The 23,959-nt window shown below is 39.0% G+C and overlaps 1 protein-coding gene across 1 annotated transcript in view; it reads left to right on the top strand.

Annotated features, from left to right (window-relative positions):
- The window catches only part of WRN (WRN RecQ like helicase), a 98,170-nt gene that overhangs the window by 16,429 nt on the left and 57,782 nt on the right, over positions 1-23,959 (top strand). The window contains exons 8-16 of the mRNA XM_054720061.1: positions 1,340-1,712; positions 3,170-3,250; positions 7,384-7,516; positions 9,176-9,251; positions 10,745-10,812; positions 11,707-11,815; positions 12,394-12,462; positions 14,143-14,225; positions 19,121-19,227. Of these exons, the coding sequence (XP_054576036.1) occupies positions 1,340-1,712; positions 3,170-3,250; positions 7,384-7,516; positions 9,176-9,251; positions 10,745-10,812; positions 11,707-11,815; positions 12,394-12,462; positions 14,143-14,225; positions 19,121-19,227 (1,099 nt within the window). The remainder of the gene's footprint in view (positions 1-1,339; positions 1,713-3,169; positions 3,251-7,383; positions 7,517-9,175; positions 9,252-10,744; positions 10,813-11,706; positions 11,816-12,393; positions 12,463-14,142; positions 14,226-19,120; positions 19,228-23,959) is intronic.

Raw genomic sequence — 23,959 nt, 5'->3', positions numbered from 1 at the left:
ATAGAAGGAGACTTGACTTTGAGTGGTGAATACACAGTGCAACATACAGATGATGTGTTATAGAATTGTACACTTGAAACGTAGTGTCACCCCAATAAACTTAATAAAAAGTCATGTAATATTAAGTATTGATTATAATTCAGAAAAACTAGAAGATAAACAAAAGCATTAGTTAAATTGTATAACATGTCTTTGCTCACCAGATTCCCTTTTCGCCCTTTAATTTCTACTTTTATTAACTAAAAATTGCTTTAATAAGCCCTATAACCAATATGTAAGATAGTGTGTCTCATTTTATACTCTAGCAGTGGCTTTGTGTTCAGTTAACCAGTTTATAAATAGCCATTTAAAGTCACTTAGTTAAAATGCTATATTAGCAACTATATTTAAGGAGTTAAGAAATTCACTTCATATTTATTCTATATATCTTCTTCATATTTTTTCACTTCTTATAATTGCCCACTGAAGGGAAGTTTTTTTCTATTCCAAAGAATTTGTGTCTAGTTTTCAGATTTTTGAAGATACAAAACATCATCATTTTTGAATTATAACATAAATACTCTTATGTGTTACAGTTGGGACTAGTTTAATCAGTAAATTGAAAAAAATAAGGTTAAAACCTGGGATCATAAACATTTTCTTTTAACTTAACGTATTAATGTGTATGTATTTCTAATTTTCTGTTATGCATCATGGCGTTTTCATTAAATAGAGGCCTGATGTTTGGAGTTTTGCAGGGTGTTTCTTGTTTAAACATATCCATGTGTATCATCTATAATTTCCAGTTTCAGTTTCTTTAAAATGGAGTGAAAACTTAAGACCCTTGAAGCAATCTGAATGTAGATTCCTAAGATTTGTCCTCCAAATTTTTATAGTTATTTGAACTACAGTTAATCAAAGAGAACTTATTTTTAAAGGGAAATTTGCTAAGTCTTTCCATATGTTCAACTTAGAACTCAAGGAAATAGTGTTTTTGTTTTTAGTGGTTATGTATCATTGTTGTCATTTACATTTAATTAATTGTGATAAAAAGTATGACTGGTATAAACAATTAGTTTGGGATCAAACACTGCTGCACTTAATAAACATACAAGTCAACTGTTGATTGCAGAGGTGCATTGCTGATTAGAGAGTAGCCTACCAGCTATAAGTCTACAGCGGGCATAGGGAATGAAGAGCAACTTTAATCCAATGTATAATTGAAAAGTCAAAACAAAACAAAACAGAGTGTCCTTGAAGTAAAGGTCAGTTTAGAAAGCTATTTGTCCAAAAGCATTAAAACTTGTCCTTATAGTTTATGCAATTAAGCTGAATTAACTTTTCTTAAATTTTTTTTTAGGGTTTCTATACTATTGAAGGATATTTCAGAAAATCTGCATTCACTGAGGAAAGTGATATTTGGTTCTACTGAGACCGAACCGAGGTCCAGCGTTAATATTAACTTACTACCATTCGAAGATCCAGCTGGTGGAGTACAAGAGAAGCAAGAGGAGACATGGGACACAACACTTGATAATTTAATTATACAGGATGGAGAAAATGTGCTTGGAAATGAAGTGAAACGAGAAGATGGACTAGAACACAATACATTGAACAAGAATACAGAAGGAAGTCGTTTAATGTCATTAGATATTACAGAATATGAACTGCAAGTTTTGGAACAGCAGGCTCAGGAAAAGAACCTTAGTGATGTTACTTGCAAATCTCCTGAGGTACTAAATAAAGAGAAAACAATTTTGATTCACCCGTAGGGGTTGGCACATATTTTTATGTAAAGGGGCACATAGTAAATATTTTAGGCTTTGTAGATCGCACAGACTCTGTTGTAACTACTCAATTCTGCCCATTTTGTGTGAAAGCAGCTATTAACAAATGTAAACAAACGAACTTGTCTGTGGTTCAATGAAATTTTATTAACAAAAGCAAAAAGTGAGCTGCATTTGGCTTGTGAGCCATATTTTGCTCCTTCCGACTTAGTATAATAAGCAGCATCTTATAGTTTTGCAGTGGAAAGATTTTATAGTGTGAGCACACATTTATTGGAATTTGCTATTTTAGCATTTCTCCTGCCTTTTACCTAATAGCTATCTCTGCTAACATCTGTGTTACCCTTTAATTTTTTAGAAATTTCATATTATATGTATACTTTGAAATGATGTTTCATATAATGATACAGAATTATGATCAGGATTTCATGATCTGACTGACATCATTTACCCTAATTATTGCCATTTTTTATTGTGTAATAATTAGTAGCATTTTTTATTTATCCATGAAATACCTAATTTAAAATGTAAAAGAGTTAAAAAAATTTTAAGCTTAATATTTTGGGGTTAATTAAGGTTCTACATTCTTTTCCTACTTAAAATTTAAAGATTAGACATTTTTGGGTGGTCTTTCTTCCATCTTTTGTGCAGATTCGTGTGCCGTTGGACACTTGCTTTCTGGGGATTGCCACAATATTCTAAAGTTTCCTCATATCTAAACATCAGCAATCTATGTAATAAAAACCCAGTGGTTGTAACGCCGTAACGACCAAAGACTGGTCACCAGGAGGTGCATTGAGTACCTCTCGCCGCCCCCTCCCCTTCCCCCAGCCCCCTGCCCTGCCCTATCGTGAGCAGCGGCTCTCGGGGCGAGGCGCAAGCTCGCGCACAATTTTGTGCATGCTGGGCCTCTAGTAGCTAAATAAACAACTTATCTGACATTGTTTTTCAAATATATATAGATGCTATTTGTAAAATACTGATTTACTTAAAGGTATTTTTATGATCATAGATTTGTCCCGACTTTGTGTAGAATTTTTCAAACTTGCAAAGAGTTTCTTATGCTCAAAAAGTTTGGGAAACACAGTTTGACATTGTTTAATGATAGTTGAGCTTGACACTTTGTGTTCTCATTTGTAGTGTGGGCTTTATTTCAAGTCTGTTAATGTATCTTTTTTTAATCTTTCCAATTATATTTCTTTCTCTCTTTATTTGGTTCTTTGTTTTCTATATTTATTCCTCCTTCCTTCTCCCTACCACCCTCCTTCTCTTCTGTCTTTCTATCATAGAAACATATAAATATGTATTATAAATTTATCTTAGAGAAGAGAATATTTTGTAGAAGACAGGTATGGAGTCAATGAAACTGAAATTAATGTTTTAAATCCTTTTTTTTAAAAAAGGATTTATCTTCCAAGGATAATGAAGAAGATACATCTTATATAATTGAAAGTGATGAAGATTTAGAAATGGAGATGCTTAAGGTATGTTTAAAATTATGGAAAATTACTTCCAGTTCTTTCAAAAGGACATTTAATTAACTAAAAAATTACCTAATTCTAAACTGGTTCCACCACAATGAGATTGCTATCAATTATGTAACATTAGATTTTGCTTTTCAATTCATAGTTCTTTATATCTTTACTAGAGGCCCGGTGCACGAAATTCATGCACAGGTAGGGTCCCTAGGCCTGGCTGACAATCAGAGCCGATCTGTGGGGCGACTGGCAGGGTGATCAGGGGGGCCCCCACTGGCACCCGTCTTGGCTGGCCTGGCGCTGGCCCTGCCCCCCCACCACCGTCGGTCGCCTCCCTTTGCTGGGCAACCGGTGGGGCGATTGGGGGTTGGGGGGCCCTCTGGCCCCCTCTTTGGCTGGCCTGGGACCTGCGGGCTAGGGGCAGCTCCTGCGTTCAGCGTCTGCCCCCTGGTGGTCAGTGCATGCCATAGTAATTGGTTGTTCTGCCGTTCGGTCGATTTGCATATTAGGCTTTTATTATATAGGATATGTTCTATGAATAATGTTTTAATAATAGTATACTAAGTTTTACAAATTAAAAAATATATTAATATGTTTTCTGTGTTCCCTTTTAGGTCACTTTCTTTTAATCTTTTCCTTGAGGGTGGGTTGTGGTTCAGCTCTCCAGTATTGAAATAGGTTTCTTTCTTGCCATTCATGTGTATACGCTTTTATACAAAAGTTCTGTATTTATACATTCAGTATTCATTTTTCTTTCTCTGGTTTTACTTACTGTGAATATTTTATGTTTATCCTACCTAATAAAAGAGTAATATGCAAATTGACAGTACCTTCACTACACCCACAAGCCACACCCACAAGCCAATCAGAGCAAGTATGCAAATAAACCCAACCAAGATGGCTACAGCCACAGAGAGCAGGAGGGAGGCTTGGGTTTCCCAGGCAATGGAGGAAGCCAAGCTTTCCGCCTGCCCTTGCCGGACTAAGCCTCCACTCAAGGCTACAAAGTTTCAATTATAGAAGGTAAACAAATCCAAACAGAAATGGCGACAGCCACAGAGCTGGAGAGAGCAGGCTAGGGTTGCCCCCAGCGATGTTGGAAGCCGAGCTTTCCACCTGCCCTGGCTGGCCTAGGCCTCCACTCCAGGCTACAAAGTTTCAATTATAGAAGGTGAATTAACTCCAACAGAAATGGCTGCCGGCCACTGAGCGAGCAGGAGGCTTGGCTCCGCTCCAGGCTACAAAGTTTCAGTTGTAGAAGGTAAATAAATTTCAGATACCAGGGCCTCCACTTGGGTTGCCAGGGGGCGTAGCTGCCCTGCAAACCACCACAGGCCCCTTGCTCAGGCCGCTCCACACCCCAAGGGAACCCCCACCCTGATCCGGGACACCCTTCAGGGCAAACCAGCTGGCTCCCACCCGTGCACCAGGCCTCTATCCAATCTAATAAAAGAGTAATATGCAAATTGACCATCACTCCAACACACAAGATGGCTGCCCCCATGTGGTCAAAGATGCCTGCCCCCATGTGGACACAAGATGGCCACCACAAGATGGCCAGCAGGGGAGGGCAGTTGGGAGGGACCAGGCCTGCAGGGGAGGACAGTTGGGGGGGACCCAGGCCTCTAGGGGAGGGCAGTTGGGAGGCACTAGGCCTGCAAGGGAGGGCAGTTGGAGGCGATCAACCCTGTAAAGGGAAGGCAGTTAGGGGTGACCAGGCTGGCAGAGGAGGGAAGTTGGGGGCAAACAAGCTGGCAGGAGAGCAGTTAGACATCAATCAGGCTGGCATGGGAGTGGTTAGGGGGTGATCAGGCTGGCAGGCAGAAGCGTTTAGGAGCAATCAGGAAGGCAGGCAGGCAAGCAGTTGGGAGCCAGCAGTCTTGGATTGTGAGAGGGATGTCTGACTGTCCGTTTAGGCCCAATCCCACCGGGACCGGGTCTAAACGGGCAATTGGACATCCTTCGAGGGGTCCCAGATTGGAGAGGGTACAGGCTGGGCTGAGGGACACCCCCCTTCCATGCACAAATTTTGTGCACCGGGCCTCTAGTTATATATAATCTTCTAATGTTGTAAATGGTTCCGTTTTCTCCTGTTAGCAGAAGGAAATTACTGTTTTTCTAGAGTCCCAATGCATGAAATTAGTGCAAGGATAGGCTTTCCTTCCCCCGGCTGCCAGCACTGGCTTCCCCATGGCTGCTGGGACCCGGGCTTCCCTCCAGCTGCCGTCAGCCAGCCCTGCCCCCGCCTGCACCCACCTTGGCCTGGTGCTGCCCATGTCCACCGCCACCCTCTCTTCCCCCTCGATTGATCGTCCCGCTGGCCGGTGGCCTGGGCCTCCCTCTGTGGGGTGATCGTGTGGTGATGGCAGGGTTCCCCTAACCAATCGCATCGCACCTGCCTTGGCTGGCCTGGCGCCAGTGCTTGTCATAGCGTGGTTGTCTGGACAATCGTTCCGCTATTCGGCCGTTCGGTTGATTTGCATATTATGCTTTTATTATTATAGGTAATTTGTTTATTTTTAATATATCTTTATTGCTTTCAGAGAAGAAGGGAGAGGGAGAGAGAGATAGGAACATCATTCATCGGCTGCCTCCTACATGTCCCCAGTGGGGATCGAACCTGGACATGTGCCCTTGACTGAAATTGAACCCAGAACTCTTCAGTCCACAGGCCGATACTCTATCCACTGAGCCAAACTGGCTAGGGCATAATTTGTTTATTTTCTACCTCTTCACCCAACCTCTAGTTTTTTGGGTCAGGTCTGTGAATCAAGGATGATAGTGAGAACGAAAAGTCTGAATTCAGCCAAATTAAGTGAAAATGAAATGCAGAAGTTCACAATTATGCATACTTACTATTTCTTATTTTTAGGTTGATGTGATATTTTTTAAAAATGAAATGAGATTAGGCTCCTGATTCTTTAGTTTTGAGGCAGAGTACTGGGTAGTGATTAGGAATGTGAATTCTAAATTTAGATGCGGGTTAATTCCAGCATCTCACTTATTAGCTGTGTGACTTTGAGCAGGTTTCTTAGCCTCTTAGATACTAAGTTAACAGTTGTAATTATTACTTAAGATATTACTTTTGAAGAGCTTAGTAGAGCCCGGCATTTTGTAAAGTGTTTAATAAATATTAGCTAATAGTAATAATAGCACATAAATGCTAAATCATATTCCTTTATTAATTAACCATTTCTCTGAAAAATGCTGTTTAGGTAGTGAATTTATAGGATACTTGTAGACTTCTATAAGCATGTTATATATGGAATCTCTTAGATGACAACTTGGTGCTCATGTGAGAGAACTTTATTTTTAAAATGCTTTTCTAGTATGTTTATTAACTTGAATAAACAAATCAGGAACAGAACTTTTATTTTCCTTTTCCAGGCCTGAGATGAATATACCTTAAAAAAACCTTAAAGTCAACTTTATTAAATGGAAGTTTTAATAAAAGGAGAAACTTAGAACTGTAGTTTAATAATTCTTCCTGTCACTTCTCCGTAAAACAATTTTACAAATGAAACAATTTTGAAATATCCTAACAGTCTTTAACTACATAATCTTCATTTAGGAAAGGAAATCAGTTATTGTCAGATAAAATAAAAACAAAAAAACTTTATTTTACATTTGTAATATTTCTTGCCTAAAAGTATTTGAATCTTTTTGTTCTTGTTTTGACAATATCAAAAACACATTTTTTGTTTGCTTATAGTTTAAACCTTATTCTTACTCAAAAAGAATATGAGTGACGTGTAAATATAGAGAAACTCATTACAAAAGTAATATTAAAATCCACATCTACCGCTTAGGAATTGAAAACATGGACATATGATGAAGAAAAATTGTTTTAAATCATATAAATTCAAAATTTATGATAACTTTCCCTAGGAACAGTTCCTTATATGCTATTAATGACCTCTGTTTATACCAAAGGTATTCCATCTTTGGCCTATGCCTTAGAAACCATTTTTGAGCACATATTTAAATTAGAGCACACATGTTCTTTTGTGGTATTGCTTGCACATCTGCCAGCTTTGAGCAAAATTGTAGGCTCTGTTAATAATACTCTTTTTGTGTTTGGTGAAAAAGATACTACACTGTCTATGGTTTTGCTTTTAAAATTATTTTTAAACTCCCAGTCTTTAGAAAACCTAAATAGTCACACAGTAGATCCAATTCATTCAAAATGCATGGATGTGGAAAGAAATCTGGATGTTCCTAAAGAAGAAGAAGATGAGGATGAAGCTATTGAAGAGGAAGAAGAAAGTGAAGGTAAGCACTGTAATATGAAATGACTCACCTCTGATACCTACCAGTGACTTTAATTTAGGGTCCAGTTTATAAATGTTTTGGAGGTCAAGGGTTTTGTGGCATGTAGTTGATTAATTTCTATAAACTTGTCATCAAATCCCTTAGTGCTTTGGTTTTCATAAAGCACAATCTTACTATTTATAAAAGTAAAGTAATAGAAGTGTTATTTGGTGGCTGTGGTGATATGAAACTTTTCATCCTGAATTTTATATTTTGTCAAAATTATAAATTATTAGTAAAGAATTAATGACTGATATTAAATATTATTATAAACTAGAGGCCCTGTGCATGAAACTCCTGTATGGGTAGGGTCCCTAGGTCTGGCCAGTGATCAGGGCCGATTTGTGGGGTGACCGGCAGGATAATCTGGGTCCCTGCTCGTACCCGCCTTGGCCTGGCACTGCCTGCTCGCTGGCCCTGCCCTTGCCGCTGCAGCCACTAGTTGGGGCCTGTGGGCTGGGGGCAGCTCCCGTGTTGAGCGTCTCCCCCCTGGTGGTCAGTGTGTGTCATAGCGATTGGTCGTTCTGCTGGTTGTTCCACCGTTTGGTCGATTTGCATATTAGGGTTTAATATAGATAGATGGGATAAATACATAGTATCTGTTTTGCATGAGCTTATTACTTAAAACAAGTGGCACAATGTGAAATAGCAAAATAGACTGATTATTATACTGTGTATACTAACTAGAGTAAGAATCACTAAGTGAACCTCCTATTATTTAAGTGATGTAATAGCATCTATTATGATAAACTATGGATCTTCTCAAAAAGTAGAACACTCTCTAGAGCTAGATTTTATCAATGTTATAATGTGGAAATTTAAGGTACATTTTCTAGGTGGAAAATATATGAAGATGTTAAAAAAATGTTTTCCCCTTGCTTTCTTGAATTAAATAAATATATGTTATCTCCAAATCAATTTAGCATTCTATTTAGAATTGTTAAAGCTGAGAAGTATAATAAAGACTTTTCATTTGTTTAGAGATGAGTTATCTTGATTCTTTGCATTGCTCTTTCTTGGCCGCTCTAAACCCTTCAACTTGAGAAGAAAATGAAAATCAGTTCAGTAAAGTTAGCATATCTCCCTTGTGCTATGCAGTGAGAATTTTGGTCAAAGATAAGGTGGAGTGGTAACTAAGATGAAGATTTTATTTAATCGATGGATTTCATTTGTGACTGTAATCTAATTTCTTGTTACTATTAGTTGAAAGTTGGTTATATTATGAAATTTGGATTGGTGTATCACTTGCCATGGTTGGGTCTAATGTTGATTTTTAGAAGGATAGCAAATTCCAAAACATCTTTTTTTTTTTTTTTTTCTACAGTGCTGGCAAAGCGTGAACCTTAATAAAGTTCTAATCCTTAGAATTAGGTAATTGTTAAGGTGTTTACCTAGAGTCATGACTGGTGCCCAGAGGACCAAATAGGTTGGATTTAAAAGACAGAAAATAGTAACCTTTGGTACCTAACACTATATTCTTTACAAGAAGCCAGTGAAATAAAACTTTTATTCCCTCTCACCGTATTCAAAGATAGATACATAGTATCTGTTTTGCATGAGCTTATTACTAAAAGTTGAAAGGATATTTTAACATAAGTACCTATTTTATTTTATTTTAAGACCATTCAATACCAGCACCCAATGAAAAGCAAGTTATTTGCCTCAAGACCTACTTTGGCCATTCCAGTTTTAAGCCGTGAGTGTAATCTCAATTTCTTTTTAAATTTTTAATTATTATTGTCATTGATTCTTAGAGGGAGAGGAAGGGAGAGAGAGAGAGAAACTTCAATGTGAGAGCAAAGCATCCATCAGCTTCTTCCTGCATGCCTCCTGCATGCCCTCCATGTGCCCTCTCTGGGAATTGAACCCGGAAAGCTTTTGGTGCATAGTACGATCCCACCAGCTGAGACACACCACACAGGGCTGTAAGCTCAGTTAATTAAATTGCATATTTATTATTTTCTTCACAAGAGAAAAAAGGCAAATAATCCATCCATTTAACAGTAATAGTACAACTTTACAATAGTTTATATATGCGACACTGTATTTCCTATTAGTGCCTACAAAGTTAGTTTGAATTAATATTTGTATAAAATTTATGTCTACCTAGTATACATCATTTTTATAAGCAAGGAAAAATGGCTTTTCTTACCATAGAGAGTTCTGGGTAGAAGCTGGTTTTAATACACTAGTAAATGAATCTTAATTTTTGCTGACTTGTTTTTTGTTAAGTATGTATCCGTGGGCCTATTTTGTGCATCTGATTGTCCATAGCATGCTGATGTTACAGAAATTCATAAGACAACTGTTTGAAGAATAATGATAATCTTATCATTTTTAATATATTTAACTATATTTACATTGAAGGGGGTACATTTGCAAGTATTATTATGAGATGAGGAACAAGTAAATTCGAATAAATTAATAAGAATGTAGATACCTAGATTGGATATTTTTCTCTTCTGGGAATTTAAAATTTAATCCATGGAAAAATAAAAAATTGTTCCTGTTGATCTTAAAATTAAAAAAAATTTTAACTGTCTTATGTACAGAAAAGTGCATATAAATGTACAGATCAATGAATTTTCACAAATTAGGCACCTTGTGTAACTAGCACCCAGATAAGGAACAATAGGTTGTTATCGGCATACCGGAAGATCACCTTTCCAATTGATTTTCCCCCTCAATATTTTATTAAATTTTTTTTTTGAGGATGTACAATAAAGTTGAAAGAATATTTTTACTATGAATACCTGTATATTCAACATTTTAATATACTTTCTTTATCACATACTCATCGATCATCTCTCTACTCATTCCTTAATTCATCCAGTTTTTAAAATGCTTCTCAAGGTAAATGTGAATGTCATCCCACTTCCCCCAGAGTACTTCAGCATATAAATCACTAACTGTAGTTAAATTTTTACTTATTTTTCTCTTAATGTGAAATTTACATAAAAGAAATGGTCAAACCTTAAGAGTATGTACATTTGCAGATCTTAAGTGCACATGCACGCATCCATGTGACCTCCATTTAAAGTTCTAGGGTTCATACATTTTTATATTGAAGCCCAGAATGTAAAATAAATTCTATTAGAGGAAGTGGAAAAATTAAAATGTGTTTGAACTTGTCTCTTGGGTTTCTTGTTAGTAAAACAAAACGGCCTTTTTTGTGTTTTCACTCTCCAGGGTTCAGTGGAAAGTGATTCATTCTGTATTGGAAGAAAGAAGAGATAATGTTGTTGTCATGGCAACTGGTAAGTTAAAATAAAACGTAAAGGTTTTTAAATGCCTATCCTTCCATTAAACTTTCAGAATACAAATAATTGTAGTTTCCCCTTATCCATGGTTTTACTTTCTGTGGTTTCAGTTACCTGCTGTCAACCAATGTCTGAAAATATTACATGGAAAATTCTAGAAATAAATAATTCATAAGTAAAATGCTCACTATTCTGAGTAGCGGGATGAAATCTCTCACAGTCCCACTCTGTCCTGCCCAGGACATGAATCATCCCCTTATCCAGTGTATCCACGCTGTTCTCCCTGCCCCGTTAGTCACTTAGTAACCGTCTCTATTGGATCTGCTGCCACAGTATTGCAGTGCTTGTGTCCCAGTAATCTTTATTTTACTTAATAATGGTCCAAAGCACAAGAGTAGTGATGCTGATAATGTGAACATGCCAGAGAGAAGCTGTGAAGTGCTGCCTTTAAGTGAAAAGGTGAGTACAGCATAATAAGATACTTTGAGAGAGAGACTACATTCACGTAACTTTTATCACAGGAGATTGTTATAATTGTTCTACTTTATTCTTAGTTATTGTTAATATCTTACTATGTCTAATTTATAAATTTAACTTTATCATAGGTGTGTATGTACAGGAAAAGAGATTGTAGGTATTGGGTTCAGCGCTATCCATGGTTTCAGGCATCCCCTGGAGGTCTTGGAACATATCCCCCATGGGTAATAGGGACAAGTACAAATGGTGCGAAATATAGAAGAGAGTGAATTCTTAAATTTATGCAGGAATTAGCTCTTACGAAGCTAGCACATTAGTAAATGATCCTTTATCTCATTCCGGTGCATTGTAAGAAGAAATCAAAGTACCAAGGCTTTATTTTTATTTCAGTGAGTGTATTATTTTTATTTCCAGGCTATGGAAAGAGCCTGTGCTTCCAGTATCCACCTGTTTATGTAGGCGGGATTGGCCTTGTCATCTCTCCTCTTATTTCTTTGATGGAAGACCAAGTGCTCCAGCTTGGGTAAGTAATGTTTTCATTGCCACATTATCACCCTTTTCTTCTCTGAGAAGGAAAAATCTAATCTATGATGCATTTTAAAATGTAGTTCCCAGGAACACATTACTATAAGTGCTACTTTATTTTTATAAGTAATAAATGACATGTTAGTGGAAGAACTTACCTTCTTAAGTTCTCTGTAATTCCAGGCTACCAGGTGGCCCCAATAAATTTTTTTAAAAGCTAACTATATGCCAGTTTAAATTGCGTATCTCACAATTCTGTTCTCTTTCTCTCGGTATGAAGTGTATACATGGAACCCTATATTTTAGTTAAGAAAAAATTTTCAACATCTTTAATTCGAGTTTGCAATCTTTTTGAAAAACAAAAAACAAAAACCACCTTAACAACCTGCCTTCTAATATGGCCCTGGAAGGCATTTGTTTATCAAATTAGTAAGTTACAAAAAGAGCAAGGATTGCAAAGAAGAGGAATGTATTTTTTAAATAATATTTCTTTATTCCTTCTCACTTAAGAATGAAGTTGATATTTGTAGTGTGTATGTACGTGGCTCCATTATGTGTGTGTTTTTTTCCTTATAGAATGTCCAACATTTCAGCTTGTTTTCTGGGATCAGCACAATCACAAAATGTTCTAAAGGATGTTAAACTGTGAGTAATTTATATGATTTCTGATCAGGTGTCTAGGATATGTGAGAAAGTTTTGTATGCAAAAATTTTTTATTTAACACATGAACAAAATATCCATGATTTTAAAATGTATTTTCTTTTTTATAGTGCATTTACAGAACTATTAATTTTAAAATCCTTCAAACTGAAAGAAATCTATTATTTTTAGTTCTTGACTATAATGTTAACATTGTAATGATGGGATTGTAAAATTTTGATTTTGGAAGAGAACTTGGAGAGTTATCTAGTTTTGCTTCATTTTACAGATGAGGAAACTGAGGCTCAAAGTAATTTGCCCCAAGTCACTCACTCAATGAATTAATGGCTGAGCAGGGACTGGATTCTAGATCTCTTGCCCCACTAATCTCATTATGACATAATTCCTTACTAGAATAAAATTGTCAGACACACAGAGAAATAAGTTTAGATATATTAATATAAATTGTACATTAGTATACAAACAACAAACATGTATTTACTGAGTATTGATAAATGCATATAAATATGTAACTCAAACTCTTAACAAGATATACAGCATTACTGTATTTATGTTCTTTTATGTTCCTTTATGTTCTTTCCCAATTTATCCTTTACCCTTCATCCTAAAGCAAACCACTGTTCTAGTTTTTTTCTACCATATTTTTGTTTTGCTTGTTCTAGAATTTCATGTAAATGGAGTCAGACAATATGAACTCTTGTGTAAGACTTCTTTCATTCAGCATAATGTCTTGGGAATCCTCCATGTTGTTGCATGTATCAGTAGTTTTTTAAATACCAACAGTATTTAAAAATATTTTTTTAAATCCTTATCCGAGGACATGTTTATTCATTTTAGAGAGTACCTTAATGCTGAGTACTCCCTGACAGGCATTGCCAGCTTTTTGGTGATGGGTTGAAGTGAAATCAAAGAATAATATTATATAGTAGAGGCCCGGTGCATGAAATTCGTGCACGGGGGGAGTGTGTCCCTCAGCCCAGCCTGCACCCTCTCCAATCTGGGACCCCTGGAGGGATGTCCGACTGCTTGTTTAGGCCCGATCCTACCGGGACTGCTGGCTCCCAACTGCTCGCCTGCCTGCCTTCCTGATTGTCCCTAATCGCTTCTGCCAGCCAGCCTGATCACCCCCTAATCACTCCCCTGCCAGCCTGATTGATGCCTAACTGCTCCCCTGCCAGCCTGATTGCCCCTAACTGCCCTCCCCTGCAGGCCTGGTCACCCCTAACTGCCCTCCCCTGCAGGCCTGGTCCCCCCCAACTGCCCACCCCTGCAGGCCTGGGAACCCCCAACTTCCCTCCTCTGCCAGCCTGGTCACCCCTAACTGCCCTCCCCTGCAGACTTGATCGCCCCCAACAGCCCTCCCTTATAGGCCTGGTCCCTCCCGACTGCCCTCCCCTGCTGGCCATCTTGTGGCGGCCATCTTGTGTCCACATGGGGGCAGCCATCTTGTGTGTTGGAGTGATGGTCAATTTGCATATTACTCTTTTATTAGCTAGGATATACACACACCTACACACAATATTTAGTTTTTAGTAACTAGCATAATGTATTATTTAAAAATTTATCAGGAATTATGGTTTTAAGTTGTAATCTATTAGGCTATTGTTTTCTTTATTGTAGAATATTCCTTGTCCTATTTTTTGTTGTTTGTTTTGTTTTTATAGAGGCAAATACCGAATTGTATACTTAACTCCAGAATTCTGTTCAGGTAACTTGTACCTGCTTCAGCAACTTGAGGCTGATATTGGTAAGTGATACAATAGGATCCTTATAAGTATTTATTAAATAGAGTTACCCTTTAAAGTTAAACTTATGGATAGGTATGGAATTTCACTTCTGTTAAAGTCTATTTTAAACACTAGAGGCCAGGTGCATGAGATTCGTGCACTGGGGGTAAGGGAATCCCTCAGCCTGGCCTGCACCCTCTTGCAGTCTGGGACCCCTTGGGGGATGTCCGCCTGCCAGCTTAGGCCCAATCGACCCGGGGATCGGGCCTAAACCAGCAGTCAGACATCCCTCTCGCAGTCCAGGGCTCTCACAGTTTGGGACCTCCCGCTCCTTACCAGCCGCATGCAGTGGAAGTAGGAGAGGCTCCTGCCACCGCTCCTGTGCTCGCCAGCCCTGAGTCAGGCTTCTGGCTGAGCGGCGCTCCCCCTGTGGGAGCGCACTGACCACCAGGGCAGCTCCTGTGTTGAGTATCTGCCCCCTGGTGGTCAATGCGCGTCATAGTGACCGGTCATTCTGCCATTTGGTCGATTTGCATATTATGCTTTTATTATATAGGATATAGGATTAACTCTTCCAGGAAATCTCTGACTCCAACTTGGTGTCTCTACTGCCTTATTCCATTGAAGACTTGAATTCCTTCTGCCATAGAAATACCATAGGCTCCTATATTATAATTACCAGTTTATGTATGTTGTCTTCTGCTACACTATAAACTTTTTGAGGAAAAAATACCATTCTTATTTATATTTCCATAGTGCAGTATGTGGCACATAGTAGGCATTTACATGTATTGTTGAATGAGTGTTGAGTCTTAGATTCTATGAAATTATAAGTTTTTTAAAATATATTTTGAATCTAAATTAAATCAGTGTAGTGGTTTGCTACCCTTGTTGTTCAAGAGAATCACCTTTCAGACTTTTGAAAAATATAGGATCCTTCCACTGTGAAAATTCTGATTAAATGCCTAGCCTTGGGCCCTGGCATTTGTAGGTTTTCACAGGTGATTTTGATGTGTAGTCAGGGTTGGAAACCACAGTACCTTTGATTAGTTGCCTCCAGTGAGTATGATTAACTTAAAAAATTCAATAATAAGTTAGAGCTTTTATTCTAGAACATTTAAATATAGAATTAGTCAAGAGCTGACACCATTTTTTTGTACTTATAAAAATCTTTGTCTGTTATTTCCTTTTTGATGATTATGCTTAGCTATCCAAGAGTTGCCATAAAGGCTTCTATTGCAAATGCACATATTTCAAACATTCAGTTGAATCAACCAATATTAGTTTTCTAATATTATATAATCCTACATAATAAAAGTCTAATGTGCTAAGTGTCTGGTCATCCTAATATGCTAAGGGCCCAGTTGTCCAGTCGTCCGTTCAACCAATCAAAGCACAATCCTATATAATAAAAGCCTAATATGCTAAGTGTCTGGTCATCCAGTCGTCCGTTCAACCAATCAAAGCATAATATGCTAATGAGATGCTAAGGCCACTCAACCGCTCGCTTTGATGTGCACTGACCACCAGGGAACAGATGTTCAATGCAGCTGCTGCCCCCTGGTGGTCAGTGAGCTCCCATGAGGGAGTGCTGCTCAGGCAAAAGCCTGGCTCACGAGTGCAGCCGCAGTGGCGGGAGCCTCTCCCACCTCTGTGGCAGCGCTAAGGATGTCCAGCTAACGGCTTAGGCCCGCTCCCCGTGGAGCGGGCCTAAGCTGTCAGTCTGACATCCCCTGAGTGCTCCCGGACTGCGAGAGGGCACAGGCCGGTCTGAGGGGCCCCCCTTCCCTGAGTGTACAAATTGCGTGCATGGGCCTCTTGTATGCTAATGATATGCTAAGGATGCTCAACTGCTCGCTGTGATGTGCACTGACCACCAGACACTTGGACCGGTAGGTTAGCTTGCTGCTGGGGTCTGACCGATGGGGACTGAGCGAGACCGGCTAGACATGCCCTGAAGCCCTCCTGTGGTCCCTCCCTGGCTGGCCAACCTCCTGCGTCTCTCCCTGGCCCCAATTGTGCACTGATGGGGTCCTTCGGCCTGGCCTGCACCCTCTCGCAATCCGGGACTCCTCGGGGGATGTCGGAGAGCCGATTTTTGCCTGATCCCGCAGGCCAGGCTGAGGGACCCCAATGGTGCACAAATTTGTGCACCTGGCCTCTAGTCTTATATAATTATGTATTAAAATCATTTCACATAGGCACAGTTATCAACATTGCACTATCTTATTTAATGGTTATTTGCATATAACTCTACAGGTAATTAACAGTTAATAATTTTTCTCATGGTATAATGAAAACAAATTTGTGTCTTTTTAGTATGTGTTAAATTCCAACAGAAAAGTGAGGGCAGAAATTAACACTTGATTAAATAAATATATTGCCAAAAAGCACACCCATCAGCTGTTAAACTCCTTTATAGCAATATTATATTGTTGCGTTTAATGGGAAACAAATTTGGTGTGTCTATTATTAGGTTGTATGAAGTTCTTGTGAATAATTTACTTTAGATTAAGTCCAACTAACTTAGAGACACAGATTGGCTGGTGTTATAGTAAAAGCTAGGGTCTGTGTTCATAGTGGTCTGGATGTATTTTGTCTATTTTAGCATTTTCTTTGTTTCTGTGATGGAGTTAGTAATTAGCTTAAGTCTCTACTTAGATCCTTTGACAGTTCTAATTTTTTATTTTTATTTTTGTAATGGATTAAATTATGAACACTGTAAGCATTGTGGCAGAATTCTCTGCATATTATAGATGAAAATGCTTTTTTTGGTTGCCTCTCAGTGTTGAACAAAAGGTTGAGCATTCTTTTTTTTCTTTTTTTTTTTTTTTTTTAATATATTTTATTGATTTTTTACAGAGAGGAAGAGAGAGGGATAGAGAGTTAGAAACATCGATGAGAGAGAAACATCGATCAGCTGCCTCTTGCACACCCCCTACTGGGGATGTGCCCGCAACCAAGGTACATGCCCTTGACCGGAATCGAACCTGGGACCCTTGAGTCCGCAGGCCGACGCTCTATCCACTGAGCCAAACCGGTTTCGGTTGAGCATTCTTTTGGAAATATTTTTATTTGGCTTCTGTTTGCAGGAAATTGTAAAATGCTCACAAAAGTGAATATATTCAGAATTTTATTTGTACAGTAGTCTGACATTTAGTTAATCAGATTTTTTTATGATAAATGTTACATTAAGTAGTATGGATTGATAACAGAAGCAGCAAACATAATTTATGTGGAGACTTCTTAAAATCAAACACACATGTAATTGTCTTTTAACTTTGGAAATAAGGCTTGAGTGACAGGAATGCCAAAATGCAATATGTATAGGACCTGGTCAGACACTTGGACTTGCACATTCAAAGTGAAAGTTGGCAAAAGCTTGCCTAAACTCATTGTGAGGGACAAAGTTCAGCTTCATTAAAAGGTAGTTAGTCAGACCTGTAACTTTTTAAAAATTGATTTTGGAGAGAGGAAAGGAGAGAGTGGGAGAGAGAGAGGGAGGGAGAGAGAAACATCAATCTGTTGCCCCTTGTACATACCCTGACCCTGGATAGAACCTGTAACCCAGGTTTGTGCTCTGACTGGGAATCCATCCTGCCACCTTTTGGTGTATAGAAACATCCTTCCAACCAACTGAGCCATACAGGCCAGGGACAAACCTGTAACTTTAAAGAAAGTTTTAAAATAAAGGAGGAGCCACCATCTTTGTTTTAACCCAGTGGTCAGCAAACTTATTAGTCAACAGAGCCAAATATCAACAGTACAACGATTGAAATTTCTTTTGAGAGCCAAATTTTTTAAACTTAAACTATATAGGTAGGTACATTGTTATTAACTTAATTAGGGTACTCCTAAGCTGGCCTTTGCTAAAAACGTGGTATTTTGTGGAAGAGCCACACTCAAGGGGCCAAAGAGCCACATGTGGCTCGAAAGCCGCGGTTTGCCGACCACTGTTTTAATCTATTTAATTTAAAATTGGCTTATTTAGTTTCTAAAGCCAAAATAAGTATAGAGGTAACATTGAATTTTCCTTAGGCACTCAATAGTAATCAGAATATTTTGATGCTAATCAACCTACCTTACTCATATCTAGTAGGTTTCTTTTTTGCCTTCTTTCTCCTCCAACTCTATTATAGTTGATAATCTCAATGAATTAAATTATTTATTTGAATCTCTCCCTCTTCTTTTAGAATGATGAGCTCCTCAAGGTCATGGATTGCATTTTATTAATCTTTTTATTCCTAGAAAAGTGTTTGGATCAGAGTGAACATTTAATAACCATAAATAATAGTGATGATTTTTTTAAATTGAGATCTCTTTAATGTCAGGCCCTGTTTTAGAATTTTATGTGAGAGTGATCTAATTTAATCTTTAGAGTAACTAATAAATGTTAGGTACTATTACCTACTGTGTTTCAATACTGGCATTTTAGAGCAACTCTCTGGCATGAAATGTGACCAATCATGGATAGTCATGCACCGAATCTCACTAGAAATGTGTTGATCTATCTCCTGATGACTCATCGTAGAGATAAAGTTAAAAGTATTGTCAAAGAAAAATGGAACAGCTCTTTTTTCGGGCCGTTATCGTTACAGATGGTTCATGAGTGATAGTCTTGAGGACAGGTCATAGTAAGTATTTCATTTTTCTGAGGAATAATGATATATAAATGTTTCCTCTGTACACTTTTAATCTACTAGTATGTATTCCCGCTCTTCTCAGTAATGATTTTTGGTGTTAGCTGATGCTATTTATGCTTGTGTTTTTGTATGAACCAAGTAGTTTGATTTCATTATTTATTCTTTCTGTAATACATATTTTGAGTGAAGAACGTAATATTGACTTAGATGAAGTTATTCCTTCTTTTTGAACTTTATTTCCCCCATTTATTTATTTTTTCTTCTTTTAATAGGTATTACTCTGATTGCTGTGGATGAGGCTCACTGTATTTCTGAGTGGGGTCATGATTTTAGAAATTCATTCAGGGAGTTGGGCTCTCTAAAGGCAACATTCCCGTTGGTAAGCTGAATCTCACTAGAAATTGGACTTGCACATCATCCTCTAGTATTTGTCTCCTCATTTGCTAGGTTCCAACTACCCTCTTCTTGATTTTCTGCAATCATGCCAAGCATGCTCCTCTGTTAGGGCTTTGTTCCTGCTCTTCCCTGTCCCTGAATATTTCACCCAGGTAATTCATGTGGTGTGATCCCTTAACTTCTCTCAGGTCTTTGCTGAAATATTACTTATTTAGGCCTCCTAGGCCACCATAGGAAAAATCTCAAATTAACCCCTCCTCCAACATCCAATATTTCTCATATTCCTTTGTTATTTTTAATAGCACTATCACTGTTTATTATATTTTGTTTATCGTCTGTGGGTCTCCACTAGAATATTCTTTGTGGGGAGGAGTTTTTGATGGGTTGGTTTATGAAATCTAGAACAGTATATGGCATATTTTGGGTGCTCCAAAAATAATTGGGTAAATGAATAAATGAATCAGATGTGGAAGCTGATAATCAGATAAGTAACTTTCTCCCACACATAGTGAGTAGTAGAGTTGGGCAGTAGCTACACAGTGGGACACTGCTAGTTTCTAAAGCAAACAATTTGAAAGAAATATAAAACTTAGTTTCTGCCCTAAAATAGCTCATAATCCAGTAAAGGAGATTAGATTCAGACCTATAAAAATAGGAGCAGTGGCACCAAATGTTATGTGGAACAGTATGAATGATATAGAAAGATCAATAGTGTTAATGGTACATGCATAAGAAAAGAAGATATTTGTATGGTGAAAGTCAGTAAGCCAGTGTACCTTAGCACTGCTTTCCAGTGATTTAGAATGGTGTTAAAAAATAAGCTTTTGGAAACTAAGAAGATTACTTTCTGTAGTCCTTTCCTAGGCCTTTGAATATAGAAGGGTTGTGTTAGAGGAGTTTTAAATATTCTGTGCAGCTCTTAAACACATTTTAGTGTTGAATTTAAGTCTTTTTATTATATCTGACTTAGGACTCCATTGGAAAATTTTCATTTCTTAGGATGATTCAGTATATAGCACAGAGTGTTTGTCAAGCAATGGCTACGAAATCTTTATCCCCTAGTGTTTTCCTGAATCCTTTTTATTAGCTAAGTGGTGAGACATGCCACCTGGTGGTTGTGGGACTCCCATTTTCCTCACTGTTCTCAATGTCTTTTTTTTTCCCTCCTTCCCACTGTAATTACACTGGGACAACTGGTGTAAACCTGCAATGCTTCACACCATACTATTTCAATAAATTCAAAAAATAGCAAAGAAATCACTAAACTGTTTAGTATAAAGATTCCAATTTGGAGAGAGTCAGACAAAGTGAGTCTCAAGAAAGAGCAGCCAGGCAGAAAGCTCTACATCAGTCTTAAAATCCCATCAAATCCAAATAAGAGAACTTGTGAGATCCAGCAGACATGGTGGTTCTTTCCATTACTTTCTCCCCGGTCCTTTCACAAAGATCAGTGTATAGTACACACTCAATAACTAATTGGAATGAATGAATGAATGAAGCAGGAGAATGTTAACAGACGGGGATCGCCTGGAGCGGGTCTGCTTCAGACCAGCCCAAGTGTGTGCAGGAAAGATTTCACAAAAGGAGTCCGGGTGATTTTGAGAGCACATTTATTAAAGCTGGGGTCAGTGAAACTAAGGAAGAGCTTAAGGTAGAAGAAATAACAGGAGAGAGTAGTGCTTTGCTTTGGCTTCTTAGAAACGTTATAGGAAAGAAGTGAGCCAAGGCGAGGCTGCTGTTGGCTCAGTGGGAAGGTCATAGTGAAAGAAGTGAGCCACTGCGGAGCTCCCTGGCAAATCAGAGAAGAGAGGGCCTTGGAGACAGGTTCAGGTGGAAGCCCAGGAGCTCCCCGCTGCTCCCCTGATTGTAAGTTTTGTGGGGGCCCTTAGATTTCAGGAGAATGAAAATAAAAAGTTCATGTCTGAGAAAGGTCCAGGGTGTGTACTCCAGAGAGAATCCACACTGGCATCCGTAGTCTTGAGGGTTTTTGTCTCTCTTCTGTGGTCGAGAAACTTAGGGAGGGAGAGTTTCAGAAGAATATTCATCAGCTTTTCGGGTGCGTGTTTAATATGCTGATGCATCAGAATGAGCATATAGGGGAGTTTGGGATTACTCTTTGGTTGGCTTTACTGTTTTACTTTTATCTTGGGTCTGTCTGGCTTGAATCGGGTTTTTGTTATTTGTTCCCCAGACTTCATCTGTCCTTGGGTTTACCAGCCAAAACTTGCATTAATTGGGTCTCTGTCCTCTATCTCTCCAACCAGAGTAATTTAAGATATTTATTCTCTGGTTAGGGAGGAGAGGTAGAATCTATTTGTTCTCAAGTGTCCTTGGTCAAGGAAGATAAGGTTTTGCTGTCTGTAAGTTGTTCACATTGTTTGGTTTTGTTAAATTATTTTATCTCAGTTTCCCCATTCCTCTTGCCTAGGAATTTTCCTAGCTTCTTACTGTCCTGCCATAGTGTTATGGATTTAGAATTAGCAACATGACCCAAATTTAAAAGCAGATGGAATAGTTATATTCTCTGAATCTATAGTTGTATACCATTGAAGCATATGACTAAGTCATTCCTAAATTTATAGTCACAAGGTTAATTTCTATTTTATTGCTTGTTTTAACAAAACTTGACACTTATTACCAAGGAAACATTTTTGCCAGCTTAAAGAATAAGAGTTTTATGAGTTAAGAACTTCATATAGGTGACAGTATAATTATCATCCAACCCAGTTTGCTTTTGACAATTAAAGAGTGCAAGCTATTAATTATCCTACCTAATAATAGAAAAATATGCAAATTGACCATACCTCCGACACACCCACAAGCCACGCCCACCATCTGATCAGAGCGAGTATGCAAATTAACCCAACCAAGATGGCTACAGCCACAGAGAGCAAGGTTTCCTAGGTAACAGAGGAAGCCAAGCTTTCCGCCTGCCCTTGCCAGGGCTAAGCCTCCACTCAAGCTACAAAGTTTCAATTATAGAGGGTAAACAAATTCAAACAGAAATGGCGGCAGAATGGAGCTTGAGAGAGCAGGCCAGGGTTGCCGCTGGCAACAGGGGAAGCAAAGCTTTCTGCACACCTTGGCCAGGCCCACCCGCTTAAGGCTACAAAGTTTCAATTATAACCCCAAACCCCAGGCTTGGCTCCGCTCCAGGCTACAAAGTTTCAATTGTAGAAGGAAAATAAATTCCATATACCAGGGCCTCTGCTTGGGTTGCCAGGGGGCGTGACCGGCCTGCAAACCACCACAGGCCCCTCGCTCAGGCCGCCCCACGCCCCAAGGGAACCCCACCCTGATCAGGGACACACTTCAGGGCAAACCAGCTGGCCCCCTCCCCTGTACCAGGCCTCTATCCTGTCTAATAAAAGAGTAATATGCAGATTGATCATCACTGCAACACACAATATAGCTGCCCCCATGTGGTCAAAGATCCTGCCCCCATGTGGACACAAGATGGCCACCACAAGATGGCCAGCAGGAGAGGGCAGTTGGGAGGCACCAGGCCTGCAAGGGAGGGCAGTTGGAGGTGATCAACCCTGCAGGAGAGGGCAGTTAGGGGTGACCAGGCCGGCAGAGGAGGGAAGTTGGGGGCAAACAGGCTGGCAGCAGAGTGGTTAGGGGGTGATCAGGCTGGCAGGCAGAAGCGGTTAGGGGCAATCAGGAAGGCAGGCAGGCAAGCAGTTGGGAGCCAGCAGTCCTGGATTGTGAGAGGGATATCCGACTGCCTGTTTAAATGGGCAGTCGGACATCCCTCCAGGGGTCCCAGATTGGATAGGGTACAGGCTGGGCTGAGGGACAACCCCCCTCCATGCACGAATTTTGTGCACCGGGCCTCTAGTGTCGTGATAACAGCATAAACTGGGAGCGTCCCAGCAAACCAGGATGTATGGTCACCTTTCTCATAACCAACCTATATATTATTTTTAAGCTTCATCCTCGTTTATAAATTTTAAATGTCATAAAGCACAAGCTTCTAAGAGGAAAGATTCTATTCATTTCTGAAGTGAAAGAAATAACTGTTGTTTCTTAAAGTTTAATATATTCCATTACTTTATTCTATTTTCTTTTTGTGGAAGCAACATTCTTAATTGTGACCCTTTAGAATCTTAGAGACAGAAGACTGAATTTATTGTGATTTTTCTTTTTCATTGTTATCAGGTCACTTGAATAGGGATTTTCTAGTGACAAAGTGGGAATTTTTGTTAGAAGAGAGTCTAACATCATGTAGCTAGCGCTCTCTGTCTCCTATTTTGATGAAAAAACTGAGGCCAAGGTAAGTTAGCCCTTGCCAAAGTCAGTGGCGAATCTGGGAGTAGTGCCCAGGGCTCTGAAGTTCTTGTACAGAATTCTTTTTACTTGTTGCAATAACAGTAATAGCTGAAACTCTTTGAGTGCTTACTGTGTACCATGCATTATGTTCAGGGCATAATTACAGAGAGCGGCTACAGTGTTTGGACAGGTTCAAGCCTTGGACTGATGAGAGGGCACAGTCCTCTCATGGCTACATGCAAGTCCCAGCCTGGAGGGCAGAGCCCTCCCAGCACAATTATAGCCAACAGCTATAGTTGTGAGCTTGAACCTATGGTCCGAACATGTGGCCCCACATGCCTAAGTGATAGAGGCTGCAAGTAAACAAAGCTTGATCAGGTGCATGTAATTGAGTAGGATTGAAACTCACGAGAATGTCGTAAACATCTCGACCATGCCCTTAC

This window comes from Eptesicus fuscus, chromosome 8, assembly GCF_027574615.1.
Source record: "Eptesicus fuscus isolate TK198812 chromosome 8, DD_ASM_mEF_20220401, whole genome shotgun sequence".
In the NCBI taxonomy this organism is placed as follows: domain Eukaryota; kingdom Metazoa; phylum Chordata; class Mammalia; order Chiroptera; family Vespertilionidae; genus Eptesicus; species Eptesicus fuscus.
The sequence above is the reverse complement of the archived record's forward strand: the minus strand, read 5'-3'. Positions and strand labels throughout refer to the sequence as shown.